Source organism: Lactuca saligna, chromosome 9 (genome assembly GCF_052625555.1).
Source record: "Lactuca saligna cultivar CGN05327 chromosome 9, ASM5262555v1, whole genome shotgun sequence".
NCBI classification, from domain to species: Eukaryota; Viridiplantae; Streptophyta; class Magnoliopsida; order Asterales; family Asteraceae; genus Lactuca; species Lactuca saligna.
In genome coordinates this window covers 9123085-9135972 of record NC_136425.1, presented here as the reverse complement: position 1 = coordinate 9135972, position 12888 = coordinate 9123085, and the positions used below count along the sequence as shown (strand labels likewise).

Genomic DNA, 12888 nt, shown 5'->3' with positions numbered 1-12888 from the left:
TGGTGAACAGGAACTTTTAGTAAATTAGAATTTTGCCACATGATTACTCTTTTTTACATATCTGCCACATTAATTTTTGCTTTACACGGTTCTAACTCATGTTCTTTAACTGATTTAACACATTTGACACACCCACCGCCTTTATCTTTCCTTCTTTACTCCTTTTTACATATCTGTCACATTAATTTTTGCTTTGCACGGTTCTAACCCCTGTTCTTTAACTGATTTAACACATTGGACACACCCACCGCCTTTATCTTTCCTTCTTTATTTGTTTTTCCCACGTAAGGTCAAACGTTCCTTCACCATTCGTCAAACCTTCCTGCTGCTTCTCAACTCTTCTTCCTTTTTCTGTCGATCACTTCTTCAGGTTTGTTTCTGTTCTTCGTTGTGTATTGTGTGTTTTTCGTTTCCTCTTTGCATCATGGCTCTTCCTTCCACTTCCCGTTTGGAATTCCGACAAGGGGTTTCGTCGTCGGCTTTACCTGCTTCTAAACGGGGACATTCTCCTCGCCTGGCTATGTTTCCTACGCAGATAATAGATATGTTGTCCCATACAATAAAAGGTTATGCAGTCGTTTTGACGCTCATATTAATGTGGAGTACTGTGGTTGGAATATGATGATAAAATATTTGTTCATGCAAAAGGTACGCCGTTAGAGTGAGTGCGCTTGACTAATATAGAAAGTCAAGTTTGATTGCAGCTAGCGCGCTTGACTAAGAAGATAGAAAGGGCTTTTCTCGCTTGGTAGTAAAGTCAAGTTTTTGGCCTTATCTTGCAGGTGACGACGACGTCGAGTTGACGGCAGAGAAAGACTGGGCATTCATGATGCAGAAAAAAGAAGAACAGCTTCTTCTTCTATGATGACATCTGCAGCAGATTCAATGGCCTCGAGGAGCGTGGAAAATACTTAATAAAGCACCTTAGCAAGACATGACTATGAATCCATTGCATCATAATAAATTATTATTTTTTCTCCGACTTTTGAATTGTCGAAGCAAGAACTTTATGCGAGAGTCGAAGCACCAAAGGGAGAATTGGGAATTTTTCTGATAGGAGATAAGGGTGTTTTTCCTTGGCGCTATAAAATTCGGCCACCGGGGTTTATTAATTTGCAAATTCTTCCTCAGTTAGTTAAAAGAATGAAATTGGCTGATATTATGACGATACTAGGTAGTATAGATATCATTATGGGAGAAGTTGATCGTTAAAATGATAATTGATACTCTCACTCATTGCTTACATTCGAGAAGTAGCAGATGTTATTGAAGCAGCTCAGACGAAATTACAAGAAGCTTCGCATTTTAACCTAATTAATCAAATGCGAACCACAAAATTTTCATTCCAGATGCGAACACAGTTTAGTTCTTGAACTCTAAACTTGCGAAATAAAAAATTCATATGTTGAACCCATATGCGAATATTAACCCAATTGACTTCAAATTGATTCACAGATGCAAACAGTCGATTGTTTTACTTTCGCAAAATGAGCATCAACAACTCCACAATCGAGTTTTTAAATTCTTGCAAACAACAATTTCACAGTCCTTGACTTCGCGTTTTTCTTCACAAATCATCCCTTAATCATCAATCCAATTGCGAATAAAAACTCATATGTTCTTGCTTTATCGATTCATCGACTACACTCATACAAATGCGAACAATACTTAATTTCAAAATCGATTGAAACTACTGGTCCCAAAAAACTTACTATTAAAAAAAAATAAAAATAAGAACAACATCCGATACTACGTAAACAACTCTCTAACAATTCCACCACGTGCTCCTCTCACTCATTGCTTACATTCGAGAAGTAGCAGATGTTATTGAAGCAGCTCAGACGAAATTACAAGAAGCTTCGCATTTTAACCTAATTAATCAAATGCGAACCACAAAATTTTCATTCCAAATGCGAACACAGTTTAGTTCTTGAACTCTAAACTTGCGAAATCAAAAATTCATATGTTGAACCCATATGCGAATATTAACCCAATTGACTTCAAATTGATTCCCATTGACAATTTCCACATAAATATTTATCATCATTTAAATGCAACACAGCGCCAAAGGCGCACACTTGATTCCTGCTAGTTAACATAAAAAAGCATAAAAACATCCATAGATAATACATAATGATTAAAAAATAAAATTTATGGGAAACATGTTGTTTGATAACTATCTATTGACTTTTGGTAATGGCCATAGCAAAACAAACAATTATTGGGATTTACATGATTTTCTTTATCACTCAAACTTAACTTCATGAGATGTGTATATATATATAGTCTCGTTAAAGAATCTACTGGAGATGATTTGGGCCTTAATGAGATGTATTAATCATACAATAACTAGATTACAACTCACCCGACCATTAAACTTCCACCAACTCCTGCAACACTAGTGTATGCTAGTCATACATAACGTTGGACCCTATAGACTTTCGAATATTCAATCCTACCTTAAGCTCCCAATCAGACAAGAACATAACATAAGGCCAAATCAACATTCTCATGCTATAAGATCTTAGTTATGAACAACTGCGATGCATACACTAAATACCTACAGTAATGATGTCAATTCCATACAAGGAAACCCTAGGCTAGCAGGCATCATATAATTAGACAATTCTATCATACAATTCCTGAAGATCCCTAGTCTAGTACTAGCATGTTGTTCTATCATATCATATAAACAAATAACTTGTATGGTATTTTGGGGCTACTTACTGGCTTCGGCTGATCGTACCTCCGCGTCCTCCTATATTCATTTTTGAAAACCATTTTAAATTCTCTTTTAAAAACTCTCATTGATTTGAGACTGGATTCACACGAATGTTTTTCCAATTCACTCAAACCAAGGCTCTGATACCAACTTGTAACGCTCTAAAAATTTCCAACCAATTTAAACTTTTCAAAACCAACCCAGTTTCGTTAAGTTATTACAAAAAGGTTTTCAATACGATTATTATCAGAGTATCTCCCAGAACCATATCATAAAACATAAACATGAGGAGCGGTACGATCACGCCTTTGCCCTGCCACGGTCTCCTGAAGTACCTGAAACATTTAAACCACAACTGTAAGCCCGAAAGCTTCGTAAGATACCCCCAAAATACCAACCACGTATACCATACACACAACATATCATAACATAATATAACACATAACAGCCATGCACTTCGGGTCTACTGTGTGACTGGTCCGCCGTAGCGGGCCTTCAGTCCACCTGGTCTACCCTCTGAGTCTAGCCATATACATCGAGTCTACAGTGTGATTGGTCCGCCGCACCGGGCCTTCAATCCACCTGGTCCACTCTCTGAGTCTACAGTATGATTGGTCCGCCTGCATCGGGCCTTCAGTCGGCCTGGTCCACTCTCCGAGCCTCGACACGTCTGGTCCGCCCTCGTGGGGCCTACAACCTATCCGGACCGCTTGCTGGGCCTTCGGAATATCCGGTCCGCCCTATGTATGTTGACCTACAACACAAAGCAGGACTCACCTCAACCCAACCCCAGTCAACCAACCATGTGCACATAAACATATAACCATATAACAATTAATCATCAAACAACCGATCTAGCAGATCACATACATAGAATACTCTAACCAGGATACCGACCTAACCAGTCACTAATATAGCATCATACTATATACCAGGATATCGACCTTAGCCTAGTCTCTAACATATACCATCCTAACTACCAGGATGCAAACATATAGCAAAGTAATAACATAACAACTACCCGGATTCCCATCCGTTAAAGGGCCGACCTTAGTGCCTTAGACCCTGTTAATATAGTGAGGATAACTCACCTCACAACTGCTGACTAAAAAGATAAGATCACGCTGCTCCAACCTCCGACACAAACTCCACCACTGATAATACTAAAAGACTGAACTCAACAAATACCAATAATTACCAAATTACCCCTGGAAGTCAACTGGTCAACTCTTGGTCAAAGTCAAAGTCCTCAGTCAAAGTCAAACTTCCTGACTGACTCTACTCGCCGAGTCAGCCCGCTGACTCGTCGAGTCCCTAGGCTCTGAACACTCCCATACCGCGACCCAACTCGTCGAGTCACCCCAAGACTCGCCGAGTCCCACGAACTATGAGTCCCTTCATGCTCAACTCACCGAGTAATCCTTCGACTCATCGATTCACGGCTTAACCAGAAAAGGTTAGGATTCCTCGACCAGACTCGCCGAGTCCAAGGCAACATTCATCAGACTCGCGGAGTTTTTCTTCCAACTCGTCAAGTTCCTGCCTATCTTCATCCAACTCGCCGAGTACCTCCAGTTCTTAATCCATACAATGGCTTTTCAAGCCATGCAGGGGCTCCAATCCATAGATCCACTCCCCCACAACCTATCTATCACGTAAAGTGGCAAACTTTACGTGAATGGGGACGATCTAGCCAACAAATGAGGCCCATAATCCATCAAAAGGACCAACTGCATAAACCCTAGCTAGATCTAAAGAGCAAAGAGGAAAGGTGCAGTCTTTTTACCTCTAAGAGCTCTATAAGATGATTATGATGCTAGATCTTGAAGCACCCTCTAGATCCAAGCTTGCTTGACCAACTCTTCTCCTTGAAATGAACACTAAAGATCACAAATGCACACTTTTAAAGATAAAAAATGATTTCTCAAGGCTTTCAGCAGTGAAATGACGTTCAAGAGTAGTGGAGGCTCTCCAAGGTTTAGTCCCAAGGGCTTAAAGTCGTTTATATAGGCCTCAAGTCCGAAATTAGGGTTTTATGGTCCCTGGCGCGTACGCCGAGCGTACCTCCAAACATCTGTGGCCAGAAAAGGTCCTAGTACGCTGAGCGTACTCCTAAGTACGCCCGACGTACTAAGGGACTAATAATGTAAAAACTCTAATTTAAAGGGGTTCAAGTCGTATCATTTATTTATGGATGTTACAATTCTGAACGATCCAGGGGTTATAAGTTTTATGATTCTGCAAAACAATAATTTTTTGAAATAGGAACTGCAACGTTTTTTGAGGATGTTGAGTTTGGGTAGAGAAATAAGGTTAGGGAATTGACTTTGAGGAGGAATCAATCTCGATCCCTACTGTTACTTTTGACAATACACAAATTAATGTGTCTGTCGGAGAAGAAGTAATTCAGGGACCTTAATAAGACAATGTTATTCACTATCTTATTAATAATGAATAACCTCAACAACCTCAACTTAGGAGATCCACTAAAGAAAGGAGAAGTGTAATCCCTTCCGATTTCTATGTATATCTCCAAGAAAATGAAGAACCAAATGGAATGATTGAAAATGATCCAATCAACTTCTCTCGGGCCATGCAAAGTTCAAATTATCAAAAGTGGATTGACGCCATGAACAATGAGTATAAGTCTATGCAAGACAATAAAGTTTGGGATCTTGTTCCATTACATGAAGGTTCAAAGCCTATTTGTTACAAATGGATTTTTAAGACCAAAAGGGATTCAAAATGTAATGTGGAAACATATAAGGCACATCTTGTAGCTAAGGGCTTTACTCAAAAAGAGGGAATTGACTTTAAAGAGACTTTCTCTCCGGTTTCAACAAAAGACTCTTTTAGGTTGATCATGACACTAGCTACATATTACAATCTTGAGTTACATCAGATGGATGTTAAGACAACATTTCTCAATGGTGACATTGATGAAACTATATATATGGTGCAACAGAAAACTTCGTGTCGAAAGACTCAAAGGAAATGGTTTGCAAACTAAATAAATCTATCTATGGACTCAAGCAAGCCTCCCGCCAGTGGTACCATAAGTTTCATCAGATCATTGTCTCACTTGGTTTTAAGGCAAATATAGTAGATGATTATGTATATCACAAGTTCAGTTGGAGTAAATACAACTTTCTGGTATTGTATGTTGATGATATATTACGTGCCACCAATGATTTAGGGGTCTTATATGAGACCAATAAATTTTTTTCAAAGCATTTTGGGAAGAAAGATCTTGGGGAAGCCTCATTTGTATTAGGAATCCTAAATCAACGAGACAGATCTCATGGAATTCTAGGATTATCACAAAAGAGCTATATTGAAAAGATCCTTGAAGATTTAGCATTCAAAACTACAAACCAGGAGACACCCCTGTTTCGAAAGGAGACAAATTCAGTCTCAATTAATGCCCTAAAAATGACCTTGAAGTTAAAAGAGATGCAGAAGATCCCTTATGCATCAATTATTGGGAGTCTTATGTATGCTCAAGTGTGTACACGTCTCGACATATCTTTCATTGTAGGGATGTTGGGAAGATATCTAAGTAACCTAGGCATGGACCAATGGAGAGCAGCCAAACAGGGTTTGAGATATATATATATAGAGAATAAAACTTCATGCTCACATATAGGAAATCAAATGTTTTGGATATCATTATGTATTCTGATTCTGATTTTGTTGGGTGCCAAACAGTTATTAATCCACATCATGCTACATTTTCTTATTAGCAGGAGGAACTATTTCATGGAAGAGTGCGAAAAAAACTTTGGTAACTTCTTCCACCACGGCGGCATAATTTGTAGCATGTTTCGAGGCATCAGATCATGCAATATGGCTGCAGAACTTAGTCATGGGGTTGTGTATTATTAGTGTTGAAAGACCACTAAAGTTGTATTGTGATAATATGTCAGCAATTTTGTATTCCAACAACAACAAAAGTTCTACATATTAAAGGCATATTAACATTAAGTTACTGATTCTTAAAGAAATAGTGCAAAATGGAAAAATCACAATAGAGCACATCGGGATAAACTCCATGATAACAGATCCTCTCACGAATGGATTACCTCCTAAGGTCTTTAATGATCACGCTACACACATGGGTGTGATAAATATTGATTATATTTTGTTTTAGTGGAAGTTTTATAATTTATTTTTGGGTGCTTTATTTTTGGTTTAAGAACAACTATGTTTTTCTGTATAGACTTAAGAATTCAGCTAATTCCATTATTAGTTGCACTTATTTGAAGTTTGATCTCACTTCAAGTTAAAGAGTAACACGTTAGAAATCAATTTTGATTTTGTGACCACGCATCATGTTTAATCTATGTCGTTATTTATACTTATATATATAGATGTGGCCATTGATGGTTTAGTTACGTAAATTGTAACAAAGACCACCTTGATCTTATACAATTATGATTAATTGACAAGACTATTTAAGGGTACCCATATAATGATAACATACATTAAAGCGTTAATATGGTTATATGTACATTTATATATTCATGGTCTAATGGGAGATTGTTAGAAAATCATAGGACCATTCTATAAATGAACATATATATTGTTATCATTTAAATCCAAAATATTATGGCAAACATATAAGATTGTTGATGGACCGATATTCACTTATCATTTGTGGCTTGAGTTCCCAATTTGACTCAAGATTCTTAAGATCCATTCCATCTCTCACATTAGGATTTATCTCCGTCTATAAATATATGTGATGAGGAGCAAATCAATTTGCACAAAATTTACTTCACAAATTCATTTTTTCTAATTGCCAAGGGGTTTTTAGAGTTGTCTTAAGATCAACTGAAAAACCAAGTTTGTTCTTCAGATCCAAAAGCTTCAATGGAAGCAGGCACACAATCTCTTTCTCCTATTTTCTTTTATATAAATTCGAGTTTGAAAGTCAGCCTTGAAAGCTTCTGCATATATAGATTAAGTTATTAAAAAATAACATAGATTTGGTGATGAAATGTTTACTATTTGCAGAGTGGCTTCTTCGGTCACTACGACAATATCATTTTTACTTAGATTTATGTGTAGGTTTAAGTTTTAGCTTTGTTTAGTACATTGTAAATGATCAAACATTCAAATAAAATCATGATTTTTTTTTCTTCCATTTCTTGACATATGGGAGACGTTTATCTACTTCACATTACATTCATTCATATTATAATTTTTTTTGTTATGATTTTTAGTTGGGTGCTTCATGTACTACCTTCTCATATAACATGAAAAAGTGTGAATTAATCTAGATATGTAGTTAGTTACAAATTTATACACAAACTGCTACTTCTTTATCCTCGTAAGAAAAAAACTGTAGAGATTCAGCCCGGGCTCACATGCTAGTTACCTAATATGCTCACAACTTCGATATAATCCTTCAAAAAAAAAATGTAAACATTTGGTTTTTATGCACCAAACCTTAGTCGTAGTGGTTATTAGATATTGATTGTTAGGAATTTTATATTCACTCTTAATAATCACTTTTTTTTTTTTTTTTTCTTGGCCACAAATCGTTCCATGTTTTTTTTTTTTTTTTTTCATGTTTGATTATTAGGTCACTAAAACCACAAAATCATAAGTAATTTACAAAGCGGACAATTTCAATTTACAACTACTGAAACACCGAAGCAAAATGGTCAATAATGTTTCAGCCCATCTCAGATTGGGTCATATGAGCCCACTAGACCTTAATCACTAACAACAACCGGCACAATCACAATCCTACCGTTTCATTTTACGTCGAATATTCACATATTCAACGGATTTTCGACGAACAGCAACCGAAAAGGGTCAAGACCGAAATAAATCGGAAGCTAGGGTTTGATTTGCATTCAACTCTGCAAAATCAGCGATTTGTTTGAAAATTTTACGAAGAAATGAGGACGTCTTGTTGCCATTCATTTGTGGCATTCATTCTCAAATTCCTCATTTTCTTCCAAACATTCCTTGGAATTTCGATCATTGTTTACTCTGGGTATATGTTGAATCAGTGGGAGAAACACTTGCCGATTCCGTCACCTCCACCTTCACCATCACCATCACCATCACCATCACCATCATCATCACCATCACCAACACCATCACCATCACCATCATCATCACCACCTCCTTCAGATTTAGCTCCAGCCCCATCGCCGAATTCGTCAGAATCTGTTTTCTCCATTTTCAACACGGGTAGGGTTTCTTATCAAGTGATTCATCTGAATCTTGGAGATGGCACGATTGACAGTTTCTATGGCGGGATAAAGCTCGATTCCAATCCCATTCCTGCTCCCTGGTGAATATTAATTTTTATTTGTCTCTGGAGAGTTATCCGTTAGGGTGTCTTCTAAAAAAATGTTTCTATTATTAAAGACCTAGAAATGAAAAATTGGTGGTCAATTCGTCAACAACTGCAATTCTCACATAACTGCAGGATGTACATTCTCTAACTTGGATGAGTTGAATTTGACTTAAGTTGTCTGATTTTGGTGTTAGTTAGGGTATGGGTTATGCAGTGTGATAGAATAGTTGTTTATATATTGACAAATTGGTGCTATATTCTGTGGCAGGTTCATATACGCATTCATGGGATTGGGTGTTGTACTTTGTTGTATCTCTTGTATTGGTCATATTGCAGCTGAAGCAATCAATGGGTGTTGCCTTTGTTGCGTATCCTTTTTTCTTTCTTCTGTGTAGATAATACATACTTGATTTAATTTGCAATAATTTAATAGGGCTTCTCATGCCATGTCTTTTACTGATTCATTTGGTTCAAATATCTCCGAGTTACATCCTTAGCTTGAAATTTTTTTCAGTACACCATACTGAAAGTTGTATTGATCCTGCTTGAGGTGGCTTTAGTGGCATTCATTGCACTTGATCATCGTTGGGAAAAGGTGTTACATTGTAATCATTCTTGAGACATATATATACATGTTGATCTTGAGAGTTTTCACCCACGTAATCACATTTGGCAATTTTTAGGATCTACCACAGGACCCAACTGGAGAAATTGATAGCATTCGGGGTTTCATAGAAGATAATATTGATATCTGTAAATGGGTTGGCATTGCTATAATTGTAATTCAGGTAAGATATCTTTTCCTATTCTATATCAAAATTCAAACACACTCACTAAAATATTCATATTAGTTGCTACTTTTTTACATTATGAATTCTAAGAGCATGATTCTTGTGACCTTTTCTAAATGACTTGTTTTCAGATAATTGTCTTGTTTGTTTGTTTGTTTTCAGGTGGTAAGTCTACTTCTTGCTGTAGTTTTGGGAATGATGGTGTCTTCAGAGAAGAAGAAGAAGGATGATGATCTGGAGGAAGGTTCTGTTTCTGGTTCAAGAGGGAAAGCATGGGAGCCCCTCTTAAACTCAAATTCAAACCAAGCATCATCCTCAACCTCAACCTCAACTAGTGGTGGTGATGCTAAAGCTTTTAAGTCTGACATCTGGACCTCAAGGATAAGAGAAAAGGTACCCGTACTCCCCTCTTTTTCAATTTTCATACACCTACCTACCTACCTACCTACCTACTACTTGTTTTTGACTTTTGTTAGGAATTCATCAAACATTTACCATGTCCCTCTCTTTCTCTCTTATTAAGTTATTTACAGTTGTGAAGGAATATATATTTATAAGTGTAGAACTGCCCCCTTTGAGAATTTCCTAGAATCTGGTCACAATAAGAAGATCAACAGTAGATTCTTGAACAAAAAGAACTGTGCTTTTCAATGACTATTACGATAAAAAATGATAAAATGGAGAAAATATGAAACCTAACTTGCTTTTCATTCTGGACCGTTTGGATGCAGTATGGATTGAATAGCAATCAGAGTGCAGCACTTGACAGGAAAGTCTAAGCAGCAGCAACATTTTATCTCCAAGATGTTGGGAGAAACCTCAATCTCATTATTTAATGAAAGCCGCAATGCAATTTCAACCTGTTTGCCTATTTAAAGGATTATGGGTGAATTTTGCTAAGGTACAATTTTATTTTATTTTCTTTATGATTTTATTTGTATAGATAGCCATAGCCCCGTGTGATCATTTTATAGTCTCTCAATCCATCACTCTATTTCAGAATCACAATTATCTTCATTTCCTTCACATCTTATCTATCTAACAACCGGTGTTGTACTTGTACCATAAGCATTTGTAGATGTACATTGTGTGGTAACATCCTCTACAATCTCTCTGTGTATGTGTGTGTGTGTTGAATTTCATACATATCTTGTTACAGATGCTTCGAGTTAAAAATTGTGTCCAAAACTATGGTGTTGAATTTCATAAATCTTGTTTTATAGTTATACATTGTATAATTCAGAATACTTATAAACAATCATGATCATCATCGTTGAGTCACTGTGAGTTTTAAGTAATTATATTAATTTCATTTCCAACCAATATGTCCATCATGATTTCTAAGTGCCAACTTATTCATAGTTTTGATTTTATAGTGCTTGTTTTACATTGAACTTTGAAGATGGAATTTCTTATTTCCTTAATAATATTAAGATGGATCAAGAGGTAGTGTGAAAGTCCATTTGAAAGTAGAAATAGTAATGGGCCGTGTATTAGTGATGGAACTGCATCTCAAATTCGTTCCCAACGTGTCGGGGTACATGTTTAATAAATAACCATCGGATAGACTTTTGACAATAAAAGCAAAATGTAACTTATAACAAAATACTTGTATTTTTTTTACATATGATAACAATGAACTTAATATTCATTATCTGTAATAGCAGCAACTTATATTCCATTATATGCGATGACAATATGTAATAAATAAAGCAAATCGCCATATTAGTAGGAAACATAAGTATTAAGTTATTATGATTTTTGGGTAACAAAAAAATATGAGTTATGGGTAACAGATAATAGCTTTGTTATTTTGTGAATCCTATCTTTTATATTGCATTACATAATACATAACTATGCCTTTGCAAAATAAACATACACCTTGCCCGGGCCCACTTTTTTCAAGAGTTGGGCCGTAACGACGACATGTGCTCCGTTACCATATTTAGACTTTATATACTAACACTTATCTTTATAATTTGAACAAATATAAGCGGGTTGATAGGTGATTTTCCTTTAATTATGTTGATATACAAATATTTTGTCTGTCTCTTTGCTTATAAATATTAGTCGTAGATATTTGTATAAATATTGCATTGTTATAATTATAATCATTTTCTTTTACTTTGTGAATAAAGACAATTCAGGATGTTACCACATTAGATGGAGGACTATAGTCTCTTTCAACCCATTTTGACCCGTTAAAATTTTAGCTATTTTTTGTTTTACTCGCTTAAATCCTTAAAGATAAAACACACTTCAAGGCTCCAACCAACTTATTTATAAGTAAATGAGTGGAAAGAGTCGCCTTTAATCGGCTTAATCTTTTGAATATTATATTATATGCTCAAATATACAAAAACCCATTTCATTATGTTTGTTTTAACGATAAGGATTTGGGATTCACAAATGAAGTTTCGGTTCCGGACATCACCCTTCTAATTCTAATATCGTGATTAACTTTTCCATCATATTAATTGTACGATCATTTGGTAAGTCCGTTCCTTCCTTCCATTTGTCAACCACATTGAAATTTAAGGCACTATTCAGTTCAACAAACAAACACACTATAATTAATGTGAAAACAACATGTTCCCAACCACTTCTTTTTTAGAAACAAAGAAATTAGGAAAAGCATTATTGTCACCCACAAATATATATATATATATATATATATATATATATATATATATATATATATATATATATATATATATATATATATATATATATATATATATATAGACACACACGCACACGTCCCTAAGATAAGATAAGATATAAAACCTTTTAAACGACGTAGTTTTAAACAAAACAAATCAAATTTTATTTTCTCTAAATTTTATTTTAATGGAATACAATTGAATTGAGTTAAATTATAAAATATAAAAGATCAATTTTATATCTTTTTATTGCAAAGGAAAAGATCATATTCATTTATGAATACATATATTCATATATAAATAAGTATAGCAGAAATGATTATTCATATATGAATATAACGGCGACGGGTGGTGACAGAGGTGACGGTTGTTGGCGGTGATTGGTTGTGGTGGCGG

The 12888-nt window shown here is 35.6% G+C and overlaps 1 protein-coding gene across 1 annotated transcript; it reads left to right on the top strand.

Moving 5' to 3' along the window:
- Positions 1 to 8492: 8492 nt before the first annotated feature.
- Positions 8493 to 10855, top strand: LOC145018290 (Tetraspanin family protein). Its single transcript, XM_078976190.1, has 6 exons — positions 8493 to 9032; positions 9307 to 9406; positions 9553 to 9633; positions 9722 to 9826; positions 9992 to 10222; positions 10561 to 10855. The coding sequence occupies exons 1-6, from the start codon at positions 8632 to 8634 to the stop codon at positions 10606 to 10608; spliced, it is 966 nt and encodes a 321-aa protein (XP_078832316.1). The 5' UTR covers positions 8493 to 8631; the 3' UTR covers positions 10609 to 10855.
- Positions 10856 to 12888: the final 2033 nt, after the last annotated feature.

What these genes read in the sequence shown, in the direction of transcription:
- LOC145018290 (XM_078976190.1), top strand. Translation starts at nt 8,632, where the DNA reads ATGAGGACGTCTTGTTGCCATTCATTTGTGGCATTCATTCTCAAATTC. An exon ending in ATGGGTGTTGCCTTTGTTGC is followed by an intron (nt 9,407 to 9,552) that starts GTATCCTTTTTT and finishes AATTTTTTTCAG; the next exon opens with TACACCATACTGAAAGTTGT. An exon ending in CCTCAAGGATAAGAGAAAAG is followed by an intron (nt 10,223 to 10,560) that starts GTACCCGTACTC and finishes GTTTGGATGCAG; the next exon opens with TATGGATTGAATAGCAATCA.